This window comes from Panthera onca, chromosome C2 (genome assembly GCF_046562875.1).
Source record: "Panthera onca isolate mPanOnc1 chromosome C2, mPanOnc1 haplotype 2, whole genome shotgun sequence".
In the NCBI taxonomy this organism is placed as follows: Eukaryota; Metazoa; Chordata; class Mammalia; order Carnivora; family Felidae; genus Panthera; species Panthera onca.
Window position 1 is genome coordinate 70,823,535 of NC_138347.1, and position 20,126 is coordinate 70,843,660.

A 20,126-nucleotide genomic window follows, 5' to 3' on the forward strand; every position below is an offset into this window, starting at 1 on the left:
AGCTTACTGATGAGTCTTTTATGAAAACACAATAAAACCAACTCTAAAAAACGTGTGTTACCTGATCTTTCAGACCTCCTGAGATTAAAAAAGGTAGGCTAGAAAGATGACTAAATGTGAGGCACCCTGTAAAGCAGTAGGATGTGGCACAATGACAACAACAGATAAAACACCACCAAGCTGTAATCATACTCCACTGTCAGCATCTGCAGATGGTTTGGTCATGATTTTAACTTCTCTTAAGTGACCCCAAAGATCTATAACATGGAGTAACTTACACTTTAACTGGGGCATAAATATGAATTTGCCCAATACAAAAAAAGCCCACTTGACTAATGCTAGAGTCTGGTGTTTACATCTTAAAATATCTTTGTTTACTATGCTTACTGCTAGTGATACAAGTGAAAAGGGCTAGGGAAGTGATGGTGACTAGCCAGAAAATACACATTTCAGATGAATTAAAGCATAAGTTGTTTATATGAGCATGGTTTTTCCAAGAAGGTCTTCATAACTGAGAATTCACCTTGCTATTTACATGATTTACTGAGACAATGCATGTTAAGTTGCTTGGTAGACTGCAAAGTGCTGGTAAACTGTAAAGCACTGATAGTAGCTGATAGACACATAGGCAGGTCTCGGGTTATAAAAAAGAAGGAATGTTTCATATTTTGTTCTTACAACAGCATTTTAGGAAGATTTTGGTATTGTCAAAACACTCCCCTGGGGCCCCTGGGTGGCTCATTTGGTTGAGCGTCTGACTTTGGCTCAGGTCACATGATCTCATGGTTTGTGAGTTCGAGCCCCCCCGCGCTGGGCTCTGTGCTGACAGCTCAGAGCCTGGATCCTGCTTCAGATTCTGTGTCTCCCTCTCTCTCTGCCTCTCCCCCACTTGTGCTCTGTCTCTCTCTCTCTTAAAAATAATAAATAATAAAAAAAATAATAATAAATAATAAAATAATAAATAATAAAAAAAACTCCCCAAAATGAAGCTTCCATGTTCATATCTTCTACTATGGACATCAGCTACATGGAAGACTCACTATGACAACAAACCATGTCATGACCACATTTTCCCCAATGTTTAAGCTATTTTCCAATCAAGGCACTATCTATCACTATTAGGAACAGTATTTTACCACCACATCCAAGAACACCATATAATCCAATTAAAGTTGTTGGTATATATTTGCAAATACTGGATATAAATAGAGCACAGAAATTTGGTACCTTAGGTGACTGAAGACTCAGTAATCGACATTTTGGTTATTAAAAAATACTTCTTTCAAAATTAAGTAGAGAAATTGGAAAACATTCTGGAAGGGGAGAAGGGGAGAAGAATGGGCTTTAAAATTTCATTTTCAATGATAGGGGCGCCTGGGTGGCTCAGTCAGTTAAAGCACCCAGCATTGGCTCAGGTCATGATCTCATGGTTTGTGAGTTCAAGCCCTGCGTCGGCCTCTGTGCTGGTAGCTCAGAGCCTGCTTCAGATTCTGTGTCTTTCTCTTTGCCCCTTCCCTGCTTGCACTCTGTCTCTCTCTCTCTCTCAAAATAAATAAATAAACATTAAAAAAATTAAATTCAATTAAAATGATAAGCTTTCTAGTCCAAGGAAGAGAAATTAGTTTTAAAGAAATTCATAAGCACTTTTGAATATACCGTATCTTCCCTGACACCAAAACCTACCTTTTTGCACATACTGATCTGCATAACTGCATAGCTTATGAGAGCTTCCTTTAAATCATGGTTCTTTTGTTCTTTGAAGCGTTCAATATCAGCCCAAGCATTTTTCACAAATTCTCTGAAATAAAATGTGTAGTCAACATTATTACTTACTCAAATTATGTAAACTATATTATAAATTCTAATAACCAGTTCTCATTCGCATTGGTTTTTGTCTATATAGATGAAAAAACTATTGTATATGTGACAGTTTTTTTTTCTTCCTAAAAATTATACTAGAAAAAAAAAGCAGAGACAGTCATACATTCTTCTTCATTTTAATAATCAATATTTTTGCCCCAAGAATTCCAGCTTCAAATTATTCCTATAAATCAGCTATAAATGGCTCTTTCCACATGAAGTTGCCCTCCTGGAGTCACTGGAAAACATACACTCTTTTGACAAGATATACCGTATCACAATCATCATGTACTTGCTTTAAATGACAACTAGAGTTTTCAAAATTCTGAGAGGCATTTACCTTTTTAACTCTACTCATAAAAGTTTACTTTTACTTATTTGGTGCCAGTTCTAAAAATTAACAAAAACACCTCAAAACCAATGATACACTCTTGGTCTGCCTTGATCTATGTACTATTGGACAAAAACAGCAATAAGGAAAATAAGTCAGTGACGGAAGACCTTTGAGTTGAATTTCTAGAAATACTTATGGAATAATCACATGCCAAGTCAATGTAAGGTGTTGGAACATAAAGACGAAACATACACAGTCACTGACTTAGAAGGGCTCCTGAACACCCAAAACAAAACTGCCATGCTATTTTGGCATGAGCTAAGTGCTATGACAGCCTGCAAGGCTAGGAGTAAGCTTCACAAAGAAAGCGCAAGAGCTGGGCACTGAAGAATCATCAGGCTTTTGTGAAGTGATGGAGAAGAAAGGGCAAAGGGAATATGCAAAGGCCAGAAATCAGGAAAAGTGCAGAAAAGTAATTTTATAAAGTTGAAATTCTTCTTTTTCTTTCCCCCATACTAAAACTGTTTCTGTAACATGATTTTTGATCATTCAAATTTCTTAGGAAGTCAATCACTACATGTTAGAAGAAAAGGTTATAGGGGTGTCTGGTTGGCCCAGTCATTGGAGCCTGTGACTTTGATCTCAGGGTTGGAAGTCTGAGCCTGATGTTGGGTGTAGGGATTACTGTTTTGTTTTTTTTTTTTTGAGAGAGAGAGAGAGAATGCAATATGGGGAGAGGGAGAGTAAAAGAGAGAGAGAGAGAGAGAGAGAGAGAGAGAGAGAGAGAGAGAATGAATTTAAGCAGGCTCCAGGCTCAGCATGGAGCCCGATGCAGGACTCAATCCCATGACCTTGGGATCACGACCTGAGCCAAAATAAGAGTCAGACACTCAATTGACTGAGCCACCCAGGTGCCCCAGAGATTACTTAAAAATAAAATCTTTAAAAAAAATTTTTTTTGAACGTTTATTTATTTTTAATCTTTATTTACTTTTGAAACAGAGAGACAGAGTGTCAGCAGGGAAGGAGCAGAGAGAGAGGGAGACACAGAATCCGAAGCAGGCTCCAGGCCCTGAGCTGTCAGCACAGAGCCCGACATGGGGTTCAAACTCATGAACTGTGAGATCATGACCTGAGCTGAAGTTGGACACGCAACCAACTGAGCCACCCAGGCTCCCCGAACGTTTATTTATTTTTAAGACAGAACACAAGGCGGGGGCGGGGGGGGGGGGGGGCGTGCGAGAGGAGGGGTAGAACACAGAGTGAGACACAGATTCCGAAGCAGGCTCCAGGCTGAGCTGTCAGCATGGAGTCCAATGCAGGGCTCGAACCCACAGAGTGATCATGACCTGAGCTGAAGCCAGATGCTCAACCACTGAGCCACCCAGGCACCCCTAAAAATAAAACCTTAAAAAAAAATTGCCCTTGAAGAACAGACTATATTTCAGGGATGTTAATGAAGATGGGAAATGTTATAAAAAAAAAAAACAAACCAACAATCCGCCATGTAGTACACATGTCTAGCTTTGTTAAACATCTCAGCATTTTTACCTGCCTTCCAGATTTTTAGACTTTAGCTGTTGCTCTCCTTCATTTATTTGTTCTTCTAGCACCTTTATTCTGGCTTCTCTTTGCTCTGGAGTTTCTTGGCCAAAGAGCTTGGTAGTCATTCCCTTCAAGGAAAATGTTCTCACAGTCTAAAATGAAATAGAAACAGGTGAATGGATGAACAAAATGTGGCATATACATATAAAGAAATATTATTATTCAGCCTGAGAAAGGAAAGAAATTCCAACACATGCAACAACATGGATGAACCTGAGAACATTATGCTAAGTGGAAATAAGCAAGTCATGAAAGGACAAATACTATATGATTCTACTTAATGTAAGGTATCTAGAGTAGTCAAAGTCATAGAGACAGAAAGTAGAATGGTGACTCTCAGGGGCTGAGGAGAGAGGGAAACTGATAGTTGATGTTCAATGGTATAGAGTTTCAATTTTGCAAGATGAAGAGAGTTCTAGAGGTTGGTTACACAACAATGTGAATGTACTTACTACTACTGAACTGTATACCACTTAAAAATGGTTAAGATTATCCCTAGTATAATCTTTCAATAACCTATGCTTCCATAAAATTGCTTTTAATTTATATCAATGTAAATTCAATAGCTGTACTAATTTCTTCCACTGTTTTCTGAGTTTGAAATAAGAGTAAAAATTAAAATATTTTTTAAAAAGAAAAATAAACAAGGGGCGCCTGGGTGGCTCAGTCGGTTAAGCGTCCAACTTTGGCTCAGGTCATGATCTTGCAGTTTGTGAGTTCGAGCCCCATGTCGGGCTCTGTGCTGACAGCTTGGAGCCTGGAGCCTGCTTCGAATTCTGTGTCTCTGTCTCTCTCTGCCCCTCCCCCACTTGTGCTCTGTCTCTATCAAAAATAAATAAATGTAAAAAAAATTTTTTTTTAAAGAAAAATAAGCCACAGGTAAAAAAACAATGGTTAAGATGATAAATTTTGTTATGTATATTTAATCACAATTAAACATTTTTTTTAAAAAGGGAAACACAGGGGCACCTGCGTGGCTCAGTCGGTTAAGTGTCCAACTTTGGTTCAGATCATGATCTCACGGTTCGTGGGTTCGAGCCCCGCACTGGGCTCTGTGCCGACAGCCCAGAGCCTGGAGCTTGCTTCAGATTCTGTGTCTCCTTCTCTCTGCCCCTTCCCTGCTTGCTCGCTCTGTCTCTCTCTCTTAAAAATAAACATTTTTTTTTAATTTAAAAAAAAAATTTTTTTTTTTTAAAGCTTTTTTTTTAATGTTTATTTGTTTTTGAAGGAGAGAGAGAGAGCATGAGCAGGGCAGGGGCAGAGAGAGAGGGAGACACAGAACCTGAAGCAGGTTCCAGGCTCTGAGATGTCCCCAGCGCAGAGCCCAACGTGGGGCTTGAACTCACAAGCCGTGAGATCATGACCTGAGCTGAAGTCAGACGCCCAACTGACTGAGCCACCCAGGTGCCCCTAAAAAAATTTTTAAAAAAATTTTAAAAAAAGGGAAACAAAACTTTTGCCATTTCCTCCTAGCTCAGTACAGAAGCACCAATAAGTCTTACAACCAGGGGGCTCCTAATGTGATTCCTAACACTGGAATAATATGGAATAGTCAAAAAGAAAAAAATTCTAACTGAACTTCTTAATCAAATGGAAAACTTCTATGTGAAGCATTAGGCAAGTTATTTCTTTAGATTAGAGGTCATTTTGTAAACATTTCTCTATGACATAAAAAATAGATAAAAAAATCCAACAGGTGACAAAGGAAATAGGCCAAACTAAAACAAAAAACATTAAAAATCTGCGTAATACACACTGAAACTTGGTTATCAATTAAATAGGATGCCTTCCCTTGGAGGGTAGCCTCAAGCATCAGTGCTTTAACATTTCCTTACTCTCTGGAGATTACTAAGGGAAACACTTTTCCCTTCACATGTAAGAGTAGAGAATCATGCTCCCTGAAAATGGCCTGGGAGTTTCCCCTCAGTTCTAAAAATAAATCAAGCCTAGGGGTGCCTGGGTGGCTCAGTGGGTTGAGCTTACGACTTTGGCTCAGGTCAGGATCTCGCAGTTCAGGATCTCGCAGTCCAGGAGTTCGAGCCCTGCATTGGGCTCTGTGCTGACAGCTCAGAGCCTGGAGCCTCTTCGGATTCTGTGTCTCCCTCTCTCTCTCTGCCCCTCCCCTGCTCATGCTCTGTCTCTCTCTCTCTCTCTCTCTCTCTCAAAAATAAACATTAAAAATAAATAAATAAATAAATAAATAAGTAGAAAGAAAGAAAGAAAGAAAGAAAGAAATCAAGCCTAGTATATACATGTTTCATAGTCAAATGGTCTTTTACTACAACATATATCTGTGACTTTTCAGAGATAACAAAGTACTTGTTAAGTATGAAGTGACTGGTAAATGGTAGCACTGTCACTTTTATTATTTCCAGATTGTGTACTCTCACTACGACAGCTAATTTATTCCAATAAAATGGCTAGACAGTAGAAAGCCGATTATAAAAATGATCTAAGGTTCATAAAATAAGATACAGAATTTTCTTCACAACTATTCCCTATACCAGAAGCTCCTTCTTATGAGAGATGAACTGATTCAAACTAGGCAAACCTTTTCAAAATAAGCTAAAATTTCTATGATTTACTTTGTAAAAGTCATTATTTCAATCACAAAGAATAATGCTTTTTCACTTGGACTGAATATAAATGAGAAGACACTATACAGAGCAATGTTGGCAGAATTTCTTACACTGCTATATAATATGATGTTTTAATGGCTTATATCTTTTTATATCAAGATCACAAACCAAGGAGTTACAAAGTTGCCCATAAATTATTCCCCTATAAAAGCTACAGGCATCTTGGGTATTACAACTGCAGCTTATTCCTTGTAAGGCCTGCTGCACTAATACCAGAGACTGAAATGGAAACACACTCACCCCAGTTGCCAGTTCCTCACATTGCTGCTTTTTGGATGCTAAGTCCTGAGCAGCCATCTCCAAGTCATACTGCATAAGTTCATGTTTCCTGCATACAGCCCTAGGGATGAAAAAAAGTGCTGCCACTTAATTTTTATGGCTTCTCTTTTAACATATTAAAATTTTTCAGGGGCACCTGGGTGCTTCAGTCGGTTAAGCATCCAACTATTCATTTCAGCTCAGGTCATGACTTCACAGTTGTGGGATCGAGCACCCATGTAGGGCTCTGTGCTGGGTGTGGAACATGCTTAGGATTCTCTTTCTCTTTCTCTGTCCCTGTCCCCTGGTTGTGCATACACGTTGTTTTCTTTTTCAAGAAAAAAAATTTTTTTCTCCCCAGGGGTAGAGAGGAAATATTTACAATATGTACCTAGAATTTTCAAGTTTAAAATGCAATAGCCCAATATAAAATGAAATCTACCAGGGGTGCCTGAGTGGCTCAGTCAGTTAAGTCTAATCTTGATTTCAACTCAGGTCATGATCTCAAGGTTTGTGAGATTAGGATTCTCTCTCTCTCCCTCCCTCTGCCTCTCCCCTGTTGATGCTCTCTCTCTCAAAATAAATATTAAAAAAAATTAAATTTAGAACCTAAGCATAAAAAGTATACATAATAAAAGATGTTTTTTTTTTTAAGATGCTTGCAACATTTTTCTCAACAAACATACCATTATCACATACATTAATGAACTCTTTTGTGTAACATAGAAACTAATACTGGAATCTCACAAAGCAGCTGAGTATTCCTTCAAATTTTTCATCTTTATATAGAAATGTCTTAGTTTTTACTATCAAATAAGTGACCCATGCTTAGTGTAAAAAAAAAAAAAAACAAAACTAAGATTCTGGCACAGAAATGTACAAAATAAAAAAATTTTCAAGAACTCCTTCTCTTCCCAACTCCACTATCCAGACACAACCCATGTTAATATTAATAGATGGTGCATATTCTGCCAGACCTTAGGTAGGCACTTACAAATACACATATACACACGCCCCAAGTGATTCTACATATTATCTTACCTAACTATATACCATGGACATATCAATATACATTCATCTTTTCTATAGTTTTTAAGAACTGTACAGAATTCCACTCTGTTCAGCAACTTTCTTTTGCTTGGTAACATGCAAATACCTGGTGAAACTCCTGAGTACTCAAAGCTCTAGAAGGAGCAAGGTTAAAAATGTACAGATGTTTTGTATCAGCTACTAAACCGCTAAAGAAACACTGGTCCTCTATACTAACAGAATTCTTATATTGCTTTTAAAAATGACAGGAAAATAACCCAAAGTGGCTATAGCCAAAAGCCACCTATTTCAGGTAAATGGATTCATTTTTCTAAATTGGACAGAAAAAATATACTAATTTCTTCTCCTTTTTTTAATATTTATTTTTGACAAGAGAGCATGTGAACTGGGGAGGGGCAGAGAGAGACGGAGACAGGTTCTGAAACGGGCTCTGTGCTGAGAGCAGAGGGACTGATGTGGGACTTGAACTCATGAACTGTGAGATCATGACCTGAGTCAAAGTCAGATGTTTAACCACTTGAGCCACCCAGGCACCCCTATGCTAATTTCTTCTAAAATAGAACTATATACCAGAGAATTCTGTTTGGCTCTGCAAGAGATACCATAAAAACAGAAGACAAAGTCCTGATATTAAGAAGTTACACAATCTTACCAAGAAGATAAGCAGATGTGGGAAAAATTACAAAATTAAAAAGGCAACATATTGCCTAGTGACAGGGCTACCTACACACACTCAATTTGTATTTTGCATCCAATCTTCAAACTGAACAAATAGAAAGAACAACATACAAACAGTTCTGTGGCTGGAGACTGACTAGTTTTATCAATACCACGTTTCAAGAACAGGGCTGGTCTTAAATACCTCTACCCAGCACTCTGCAATACAGAGGAATACAAGGAGACCTCATTCAATACCTGGGGGATGAATTCATTTAAAAATCACCTTACTATCTTTGGGGTCCCTGGGTGGCTCAGTCAGTTAAGCGTCCGACTTCGGCTCAGGTCATGATCTTGCAGCTTGTGAGTTCAAGCCGTGCACCAGGCTCTGTGCTGACAAATCGGAGCCTAGAGCCTGCTTTGGATTGTGTCTCCCTCTCTCTCTGCCCCTCCCCCACTCATACTCTGTGTGTGTCTCTCTCTCAAAAATAAAATAACATTTAAAAAAATGTTTTTAAATAAATAAATAAAAATCACCTTACTATCTTTACTTTCTGGCAACATATGAAGTGAAGAGAGTGGTGACTAGCCACAGGGCTGCATCTGGAACATTTATTATACTTACCGCAGTGCTTCTGCATAAAACAGATACTCCTTTAGCTGATCTGCATAATGTTCTTCATCTTCTAAAATATCATCAATAGAAGATGCATACCTGTTTAAAAAACATTGCATACCAACTTTTATCATGATACAAAGTATTAATGATAGAAAGAAGTGTTGTTCAAAGTATGTATGGTCCAACAGACCATTTGCTACCTTCAGTAACAAAATAAGTACACAGAGTGAGAATAAGTATTGAGAAACGTTTGTAGCAATTAAAAAAAATTTTTTTTTAAATGTTTATTTATTTTGGAGAGAAAGAGAGACAGAATGTGAGCAGGGGAGGGGCAGAGTGAGAGGGAGACACAGAATCTGAAACAGGCTCCAGGCTCTGAGCTGTTAGCACAGAGCCCGATGTGGGCTTGAACTCATGGACTATGAGATCATGACCTGAGCTGAAGTCAAAAGCTTAACTGACTGAACCACCCAGGCGCCCCTGTAGCAATTTTTAATTACCATGAAAATTTTATTGAATTTTACCAAAATGTTTTGATCAGCAATGGCTTGGAAATAAAAAACAAAACAAACAAAAAGGTCCTTCTTACAGGTAGCTTAAGAAGCACCATAAGACAGCTCCTGGGTGGCTCAGTTGGTTGAGCGCCTGTCTTGGTTTCAGCTCAGGTCATGATTTAACAATTCATGAGTGCAAGCCCCATGTCAGGCTCTGTGCTCTCAGCAGAGAGCCTACTTTAGATCCTGTCTCCCTTTCTCTGCCCCTCCCCCACCCACGAGCACATGCATTTGCTCTCTCAAAAATAAATAAATGTTAAAAATAAAAAATACACAAGAAGCACCATAAGACTATAATATCTTTTGTTCAAAGATATTTTATGAAAGGGCTACAAAATCTGCAGAAAAAATAAGAGTTTAGTATAATTGGTGAACAAATATTCCTGGCACCAACTACATACAGTAATGCCAAAAAGCTGCAAAAGGAAAACTAGAGTAAATAAAGATTACAAAAAATTTTAGAAGGTTTATTTTATACTAATTGTCAATAGCAATCTCTTTTTTTTAACATGTTTTATTTTATTTTTTTAATGTTTATTTATTTTTTGAGAGACAGAGAGACAGAGAGAATGAGTGGGGGAGAGGCAGAGAGAGAGGGAGACACAGAATCTGAAGCAGGTTCCAGGCTCTGAGCTGTCAGCACACAGCCTGACGTGGGGCTCGAACTCAAAAGTGAGATCGTGACCTGAGCCGAAGTCAGATGCTTGACCGAATGAGCCACCCAGGTGCCCCAGCAACCTCTGCTTTGACCCATACAAGCCCCTTATTGCCATACCATTCTCATTCCTGGACAGGAGTCTTCCCTTGTACAGAAATGTGACCTGACTGACCGCTCTTGACACTGCTTCTCCAAATACTACAAGCACAGATCTCAGCACCTCTAGGAGATCTTCCCAGACTACTTTAGTTTCCAGTCACCACTTCTGGTCTTTTATCAACAATTCAGAAATTAAATTTTATCAAAGTAGTGTCTTGTGTGTTAGTTTTATTTCTCCAATCACATTATGAATTCCATAAGGATGTGGGTTATGTCATGTACTACTTCTGTATGGTATATAACTTTTCAAATTAACTCTGATTACCTAGCATGAGAATAGAAGAATAATATAATTTATGTCTCCAGGCCTGCTTCATGTAGGCAAGCAAACAAAATTTACTGAAGTTGTAAAAAATAAATAAACCTTCTGAAAAACTATGTGCTTATATAGGGTTTCTAAAAGAGGCCAAGTACATATTCTGTAATTACAAATTTACATTTGTTAGACTATGGATGGAATTTCTTCCACATGACTGAAAAAAGTCTTGAGAATCATTATTAAGAACAAGAAAAACTGCCTTTAATTCATAAATCTATGATTCAGAAAGAATGTTAAGGAAACAAAAAACAGGGCTGGTGGCTTGAAGACAGGAAACATAGTATAAGGATAAATAGCACATCCTTGGGTACAAAAATTTAAATGGTAATGATTTTTAGATATCAGTACTGAAATTGTTTACTTAACACTTTAAATCACCTGAAGGGATAATCATAAATTCCTGAAAATACTGAAAATGCTAAATCAACACAATGCTGGAAGACTTTCTAAGGCTGAAAAGTAGCCAGTCAGCTTGAATATGGCCTGAAGAAATATTTAGAAAAAAATAAGTACTTTTTGTCTTTTTGTTACTGACTTGTAAGAGTTCTTTACATATTCTGGTTGGAAATGTTTACTCCCAGTCAGTAGCTAGCCTTTTCATTATTTTAATGGTGTGTGTGTAGTAAATAAACATAACATGAAATTTACCTTTTAATCATTTTAAGTGTCCAGTGGAGCGGCATTAAGTGCATTCACCTTTCTGTGCAGCTATCTCCACATCTCCAGACCATCTGTCTCCAAACCATCTGTCTCCAGAACTTTTTCATCTTCTCTAACACTAATTCCCCCATTTCTCCCTTCCCTAACATTATCTTTTTCTTAAGTTTATTTATCTTGAGAGAAAGGGAGAGAGAAGGAAAGAAAGAATCCCAAGCAGGCTCTGCACGGTCAGTGTGGAGACTGATGTGGGCCTTGAACCCATGAACCATGAGATCATGACTTGAGCCGAAACCTAGAGTTGGACGCTTAACTGACTGAGCCACCCAGGTGCCCCACAGTATCTTTTAATAAGCAAAATGTTTAATTTCGATAAAGAACAATTTACCATTTAAAAATTTCTTTGAAATTCCTTGTCCTTCTAAGTAAAAAAAAAAAAAAAAAAAGAAAAGAAAAGAAAACAGAAAAAACTAAAAATTTGGTTCTTTTTCATGATTTTTTTTAAAGAAATTTTTGCTAACAGGGCGCCTGGGTGCCTCAGTCGGTTGAGCGTCCGACTTCGGCTCAGGTCATGATCTCGCAGTTTGTGAGTTTGAGCTCCGCATCGGGCCCTGTGCTGACAGCTCAGAGCCTGGAGCCTGCTTCAGATTCTGTGTCTCCCTTTCTCTCTGCCCCTTCCCTGCTCATGCTGTCTCTAAAAAATGAATAAACGTTAAATAAAAATAAAAAGAAATTTTTGCTAACTTGAAGTTTGCAACAATATTCTCATGTGCTTCTACTAAAAGTTGTAATTTTAGCTTTTATATTTATGTATATGACCCAAATTGCATTTGTTTTTATGTAAGGTGTGAAAGATGGCTCAAAGTTAATTTTTTTCCATGTACATATCCAGTTATTCCAGAACCATTTCTTGAAATGGACTATTTAAATCCCAGTCTATTTCTGGACTCTTCTCTGTTCCATTGATCTGTTTACCTTTATGCTAATACCTATCTTGTATTTACAGGATATAGCTTTACAGAAGTCTTGAAATCAGTTAATATATTCCAGGTTTGTTCTTTTTTCAAGACTGTTTTGGTTACTCTAGGTCCTTTAAATTTCTATATAAATTTTGGAATTAAGTAATACCAATTACTATTAAAAATTTATATCAGAATTTTGATTGGGACTGCAATCTGGGAAGAATGGAGATATTAACACTACTGACGCTTCCAATCCATGAACACAGTTTATCTCTCCATTTATTTAGGTCTTTAAATTTTTCTCTCAGCAGGGGCACCTGGGTGGCTCAGTCAGTTGAGCATCCAACTTCGGCTCAGGTCATGATCTCCCAATTCGTGAGTTTGAGCCCCACATCGGGCTCTGTGCTGACAGCTCAGAGCCTGGAGCCTGCTTCAGATTCTGTGTCTCCCTCTCTCTATGCTCCTCTCCTGCTCAGACCCTGTCTCTCTCTCAAGAATAAATAAAGAAAAAAATTTTTTTAATTTTTTTCTCAGCAGTGTTTATATATAAAGTTTTCAGTGTAGAGGTATTTCATTTAGTATTTTGTTTTGATGCAATTATAAAAAGCACTGTTTCTCCATTTTTATCTTCTAATTGTTGTTGCTAGTACATAAAAACATTTGTTTTTTATATATTGAGCTTGTATTCTGCATCCTTGTTAAATTTGGTTGTTAGTTCTATAATACTTTTAGTTGATTACGATTATCTATGTAAAAGATCCTGTTAACTACAAAAAGAGATCGTTTTACTTTTTCCTAAGATTTAAGCCTCGTATTTGATTTTCTTGTCTCTTCCTTGCTGGACTAGAGCCTCTAGTACAATGTTTACCAGGAGTGGTGAGAGCAGACAATCTTGCCTTATTCCTTGATGTTAGGAAAAAGCATCAATATTTCACTATTAAGTACAATACTAGCTGTAAGTTTTTAATACTTCACTATTAAGTACATTAGCTATAAGTTTTAAAACTGAAGAAACTCCTCTTATTCCCAGTTTGATGAGAATTTTTATTGTGAGTGGATGTTGAAATGCCTTTTCTACATGTATTGAAATAAACATACAAGTTTTCTTTATTCTACTAACATATGAATTGGACTGATTGATTTTTGAATGTTTTAAATTAATCTTGCATTTCTGAAATAAGCTTGTGTAAGTCAGATCTGTATACACAGCATATAACATAAAAGCCAGCAAACTTGATAAAAGCAGAACAGAAGAATCACTATCATTTCATCACTGAACTTCACTTTGGATTTTACCTTAAATGCTCTAGGTACTTACACATCCATATGGTGACCAGCACTCTGCAGTCCATCCCCCATTTCTTTTTCTATGGCACTCCACTCACTAGGGAGAAAAAGATAAAATCAAACACATCATGAATTAGATATGGAATATTATTAAATGGAATATTGTGTAAGGTTTTTTTTCTAGCTAGCTTTTAAACAATATAGTACCGTATTTGGATTTATTTTCTAATTCAAATACGCTGCCTTCCTCTTAAGTTTAACAACTAAATGCAAGTGAATACTTTAAAATGTTAGTTCAGAAATTGCTATCTGCTGCTGCAAAGTAAGTATCATACCAGCTTCTGCTTATAGACAACTTTCTCAGCTAGGGTGCCTTTTCACGTTAATTGTGGAGCTTTAAAAAACTACAGATGCTAGGGGCGCCTGGGTGGCTCAGTCGGTTAAGCATCTGACTTCGGCTCAGGTCATGATCTCACGGTCTGTGGGTTCGAGCCCCGCATCAGGCTCTGTGCTGACAGCTCAGAGCCTGGAGCCTGTTTCTGATTCTGTGTCTCCCTCTCTCTCTGCCCTCCCCCATTCATGCTCTGTCTCTCTCTGTCTCAAAAATAAATAAACATTTAAAAAAAAAATTAAAAAAAAAAACAAACTACAGATGCTAGCCCTGCTCTTGATCTACTTAATCAGAATCTCTGGGGTAGAGGTGAGATATATATATACCTTTTAATTTTAATTTTTTTGAGAGACAGTGCATGTACAAGTGGAGGAGGGCGGAGAGGGAGAGAGGGAGAGAGAATCTCAAGCTGGGCTTGGAGCCTGATATGCAGCTCAAGCTCACAACTGTGATCATGACCTGAACTGAAATCAGGACTCAGACTTGGGGTGCCTGGGTGGCTCAGTTGGTTAAACGTCCAACTTCAGCTCAGGTCATAACCTCATGTTTCGTGGGTTCAAGCCCCATGTCAGGCTCTGTGCTGATGCTGCAGAGCCTGGAGCCTGATTCACATTCTATGTCTCCCTCCCTCTCTCTGTCCCTCCCCGGCTCACACTCTGTTTATCTTTCAAAAAATAAATAAGCATTAAAAAAAAAAAAAAAAAAGACTCAACCAACTGAGCCACCCGGGTGCCCCGAGACAGGTATACTCTTTAGTTCCACGGAAGATTCTGATGAACACATCTAAGCTAACAAAAAAGGACGATTGTACCGAAATATTAAGTACACATTAAAACTTTAATAATATGCACTAAAGTTGCATGAGAAAGTCTACTAGAACCAAAGATCATTTTGTTGCCATTTTTTTAAGATTTTTATTTTTAAGTAATCTCTATACCCAACATGGGGCTCGACCCCGAAATCAAGAGTTGCGTGCTTTACTAACTGAGCCAGCCAGGTAGTTACATATATATATTTATATTACAGTAAACTGAAAAAATAAGTCTGTAATCCCAAATACCAAGAGATGACCTAATTTGATATATTTCCTTCTAGTCTTTTTATTTACTCATTTTAATGTGGCTGAGATCATACGGTATATGCAATTTTGTATCATGCTTTTTTTCCTTCAGCATTTTCCCATATTATTAAAGCAATTTGTTTTAAGCACCGTCTCATTAGGCAACTCAATTTTTTACTTTTATTTTTTATTTTACTTTTTTTTTTTTTTTTTGCAACTCAATTTTTTAAACCATTGTCCTGGCCATTCAGGTTGTTTGCAATTTTCCTCCTAGGTAAAGAATGTATAAGCCTCTCCACTTTCACCATATCATAAAAGAAAAAAAAAAAATTTTTAACACTATTCTTTTGTTTTATACAGAATAAACCTGGCATTCTGTTGAAATACCAGACTATATGCTTATAGTATTAGAAGGAAGAAGACCTCACATGATTTTTAATATTGTCAAAGCAAAACAAACCTATAAATCACCTATGCAACACTATGGTTATGATTAAATACCAAAACAGCTATGGCTCCCTCTAATAATCTTCTCTCCTTAGATGTTTGTAACTACTCTCAAAGTAGTAATAGCAAGTTAACCCTTTTTAGTGTTTTGCTGTTTACCAAAAAAACAATTTTTAATATCTCTATATTATCTAAACTCTAAAGCCACATTTCTAATACCTCCAGGACAATTCTACTCTTATATACCTCTGTCACTTCAATTTCAATATATCCAAAGCCCTGTTCTTCACATGAAAAAGGAAATCTAGGGGTTTGGGCAGAACTAGCCAAATGTGTAACATAGCAATCACAGTTAATGTAACTGTAGGTCATGCTAACAGAGTTAATGGGTAGTCCAGATCAACTGTCTATTGGATAGCCCAAAACACTTCATCTGCCTAATTTTTGAGCACCTTACTATGTGCTACCAATTCAAGGCTAACATAACCAAATTTAATTCCTTTGTTTACCAAACAACACTAAAAACTAGTTCCAGGAAGGTAGAGCTTATCCTTAATCAACTATATATGTATTCCTATTAAGTACTTTAGAATCTGATAAATACCTGGCTTTTTTTTTTTTTAATGTTTATTTATTTTGAGAGAGAGAGAGAGAGAGAGAGCAAGTGAGCACGTGAGGTGGGGAGGGGGCAGAAAGAGATGGAGAAAGAATCTTAACCTGCATCAGTGCAGAGCCTGATGTGGGGCTCAATCCCACAACACTGAGATCATGACTTGAGCTGAAATCAAGAGTCGGACACTTAACCAACTGAGCCACCCAGGTACCCCAAAATGTGGCATTTATTGTTTGTACGTAAAATGAAAAAATAAATCAATAAGTGAATTAATAAATATGAAGAGACAAACATGTACTGGATTCTGTGTATCAACCACTGCTACACACAAGACCTACACACAAGAACTCATTTTAATAGTTCTCCAGGTGATTTGTATGCACATTAAAATTTAAGGAGCACTATCTAAACAAAAGGTTCTAACCTGGGGCCCAAGGATATGCCTAGGATTGGAAATAGAAAATGTTAACCAGTTTGCTGGGGAGAAGAGGAAACTATTAACATACAAGTAACTTTATAAAAGGGTAGTCGACTTAACATCAGCATTGTAAGAGAAAACTGAATCTTAAAGTACTTAATGGGTAGGTAATTGTCACATATGAACCAGATCAAAAAGGGTCTTGGATCTTTTGTAGCATCTGATAGAAGGAAAAGAAAGGATAGGGTGGGTGATGGGAATTGAGGAGGGCACCTTTTGGGATGAGCACTGGGTGTTGTATGGAAACCAATTTGACAATAAATTTCATGAAAAAAAAAAAAAAAAAGAAGGAAAAGAAAATCACAAACATAAAGGTTTTGCATGTAATTTCAGAAGCTTCAGGCAACCTGAAGTCCATCTTCACCTCTTGGATTAAGAACGATGAAATACAGGAGGACCTAGCTGGCTCAGTCAGTACAGCATATGACTCTTGATGTCAGGGTTGTAAATTTGAGCCCCACAATTGGTGTAGAGATCACTTAAAAATAAAATCTTAAAAAAAAAAAACAAAACAAAACAGAACTATGAACTTTAAAACCACTAAGGCCCTTCCTACTTCAGTATTTTACAATTTCAGTAAATGAAAGGAAGTAAAAGATTCCAAGAATGCCCAAGCATCAAAATTTAGGACAGGTATTAAATATACTATAACAAAATAAAGGTTTACAGATAAATCTCATCACCCAATCTGATGTTCATCAGGGACAGAGACAAAGTCACTAGCGCAAGCAGGTCTGTGGTTATAGGTTTTATGTTTATAGTTCTATGTAAGATTTCATTTAAATATAAAATTCCATGTCAAGAAAGGGTTTGGAAATCACTCTCTCCATTTAACCCTAATATTGAATAGATACTTAAAATCAGGTTCAGAGATCTAACATTGCTTACTCCAAGTCAGGTAGCTGTTCAGAGACAGAGCTGCGACTAGAATCAACTGCCCTTAGTGTGCTCTATTAATCCCAAACTATGGCACTTCTAATGAGGGAGTGTGGGGCACACTGAAGGCAAAGTGCAGGGTAACAGCAACCCCTACCCCCAGGTGGGACATGTAGGATATTCCTTGGACACTCCCAGCTACCCAAAAACAGGAAAGGACAAAACCCAAATGGTTAAACTGTAAGAGTCCGTCAGTTTACCAGAAAAAGGCAATCCCATCAAGCCTAAAGTCCAGGAACTCCCTACAGTCTTAAGGTTAATGCTTTGCTAGAGGGAAAAACCACCTTAGCTTGACAATAGCTAGGCCTCCAGTAAGGCTTTAGCATGTGAAAGTCTCTTTGGAAACTCCCTCTGGACTTTATCTCCCCGGACTCCATAAAAAACGGTCCCCCCTACAACCCCAGTGCAGGTCTTGCTGCCCATGGGTCCCATTCCCATGGTTTAATAAAATCATCTTTTTTGCACCAAAGACGTCTTCAAGAATTCTTCCTTGGCCATCAGCTCTGGACCCCACAAACTCCACCATCACCCCAAAACTTCATCACTTCCTTTTTTGTTCTCTTAATCAAAAGAACTCTTTACTCCCACTATGCACATAACCAAAAAATAAAAATTACAGAATCATTAAACAAACGTAGATCTGTGTCTGTGAGCTCTGAGTACATGACAAGTTTTGTGTATCCATGACATAAATTTGAAAGAAATGTTGCTCCTGTATTTTCCTGGAATTCCTCGTAAGGAATCACATCAATTGAATCTGAAAGACATGTTTTTTTTCTTGGTCGATTCTATATGGATTCACAATCTATAAATTAAGATGAATATTTAAAAATTAACAGAATAAACCATTTCAGGCTATGAGCTCCTGAAAGCTTTCATTAGCTTCAAATGCACAGTTACTAGTACTGACAACTCTTTCTTTTTTTTTTTCTAGGTCTTTTGCAGAGTGAATCCCACCTATATATTCAGTCCAATTCTGGACAAGTGGATCTAAAGTTCCTAGCTCAGTCTGAAACTAGTGAAAATATAAGCTAGTTCTATAAGCACCCATGGGAATGGCCCTTTGGCCTACCCTACATTGGATCAAGTGCTGTAATGCAGGCAGAAACTGCAAAAAGCCCAGGAACTCAAGAAGAGCACAAAATAAACTCCTGACCTCCAAAAAAACTAAAAAAAAAAAAAAAAAGAAATGAACAGCAACATGTGACATGAACATATTACTAAATTCATCCTATTTCCTCTCTGTGCACCTCATTCCTGCTTATTTCTTCCTTATATTTACATATATATGTATGTAAGTCATGTAAGTGTATGTCTTGCCAGTTGCCTTCTTAACATGTACAGTCTTGGGGTGCCTGGGTGACTCAGTCAGTTAAGTGTCCAACTTTGGCTCAGGTCATTATCTCATGGTTCACGAATTCCAGCCCCACGGTGAGCTCTGTGCGGACAGCTGAGAGCCTGTTTCGGATTCTGTGTCTGTCCCTCTTTCTCTGCCTCCCCACTTGCACTCTCTCTCTCTCTCTCAAAAATAACACCTGTGTATCAATTAAGAAACCAATCAGCCCAAAAGAAAAAAAAGGACAAAAGATATGAATAGATTATGAAATAGGAAAAAAAAGGGCTGTCAATCACAAGAAAAAATAATTTGACATCAGTTATAATTTTTAAAATGTAAATTATAACTGCAGTAAAGAAACCATTCCTCATCATCAGTGTGATACAGACAAAAGTTTGCTAACATACTGCTGAGTAATGGTGTAAGAAAACAGATATTAATACTTCGTTGGTGAGAAGTTAACAGCTTCTATACAGGGCAATTTGGCAGTATCTACCGCAACTACAAATGCAATTATCCTTAGAGCCAGTAACAACACTTGTAGAATTTTATCCTACAAACATATTCATACACATGTGAAATGACATGAACAAGAATATTTATTGTAGCAATGAGTAAAATAAGACTAGAAATCATTAAGAAGAAATTAAATAAATTGTGATCCTCCTCTTTAATAAAACTCAAAGCAGTTATTTACTGATAACAATCTATCTCCAAGAGCAGTTCTTAAGTGAAAAAAGGTTAAACAAGTGAACATAGTGATGTATACAACATGCTCCCTTTTCATGTTTAAAAACAGAGGGAACATGCATGTGTTTGTATGTTAATGTATTATACTTATAGTATTACATTTTACTAGGGGGATACATAAGAAACCAATAAACTGGTATTAGCTATCTCAGAGGAGACCTGAATGGTTAGCAGACAAGGGAGACTTTTCACTGTATAAGCTTTTATCCCTGTTGAATTTTGTGCCATATGGAATGTATTACCTATTCAAAAATGTAAAATGAATGTTTTTTTTTTTTTTTTTTCCTTTAGAGAAAGAGAGAGAAAGACAGTGCCAGGGAGAGGGGCAGAGAGAGAGAGACAGAGAGACAGGGCTCGGATCCCATAACCCTGGGATCATGACTAAGCTGAAATCAAGAGTCAGATGCTCAACTGAATGAGCCACCCAGGCACCCCAAATGAATTATTTTTAAATTAATTCAATCAAAAGCACTTATAATGGAACATTAGCAAAGACA

The 20,126-nt window shown here is 37.4% G+C and overlaps 1 protein-coding gene across 2 annotated transcripts in view; it reads right to left on the reverse strand.

Moving 5' to 3' along the window:
* Positions 1-20,126, reverse strand: part of SNX4 (sorting nexin 4) — a 71,431-nt gene that overhangs the window by 4,508 nt on the left and 46,797 nt on the right. For both annotated transcript variants that reach the window (XM_078453077.2, XM_078453078.2), the window contains 5 exons: positions 13,650-13,715; positions 9,029-9,118; positions 6,679-6,778; positions 3,746-3,891; positions 1,684-1,798 (listed from right to left, as the gene is read on the reverse strand). In XM_078453077.2, the coding sequence (XP_078309203.1) occupies positions 1,684-1,798; positions 3,746-3,891; positions 6,679-6,778; positions 9,029-9,118; positions 13,650-13,715 (517 nt within the window). The remainder of the gene's footprint in view (positions 1-1,683; positions 1,799-3,745; positions 3,892-6,678; positions 6,779-9,028; positions 9,119-13,649; positions 13,716-20,126) is intronic.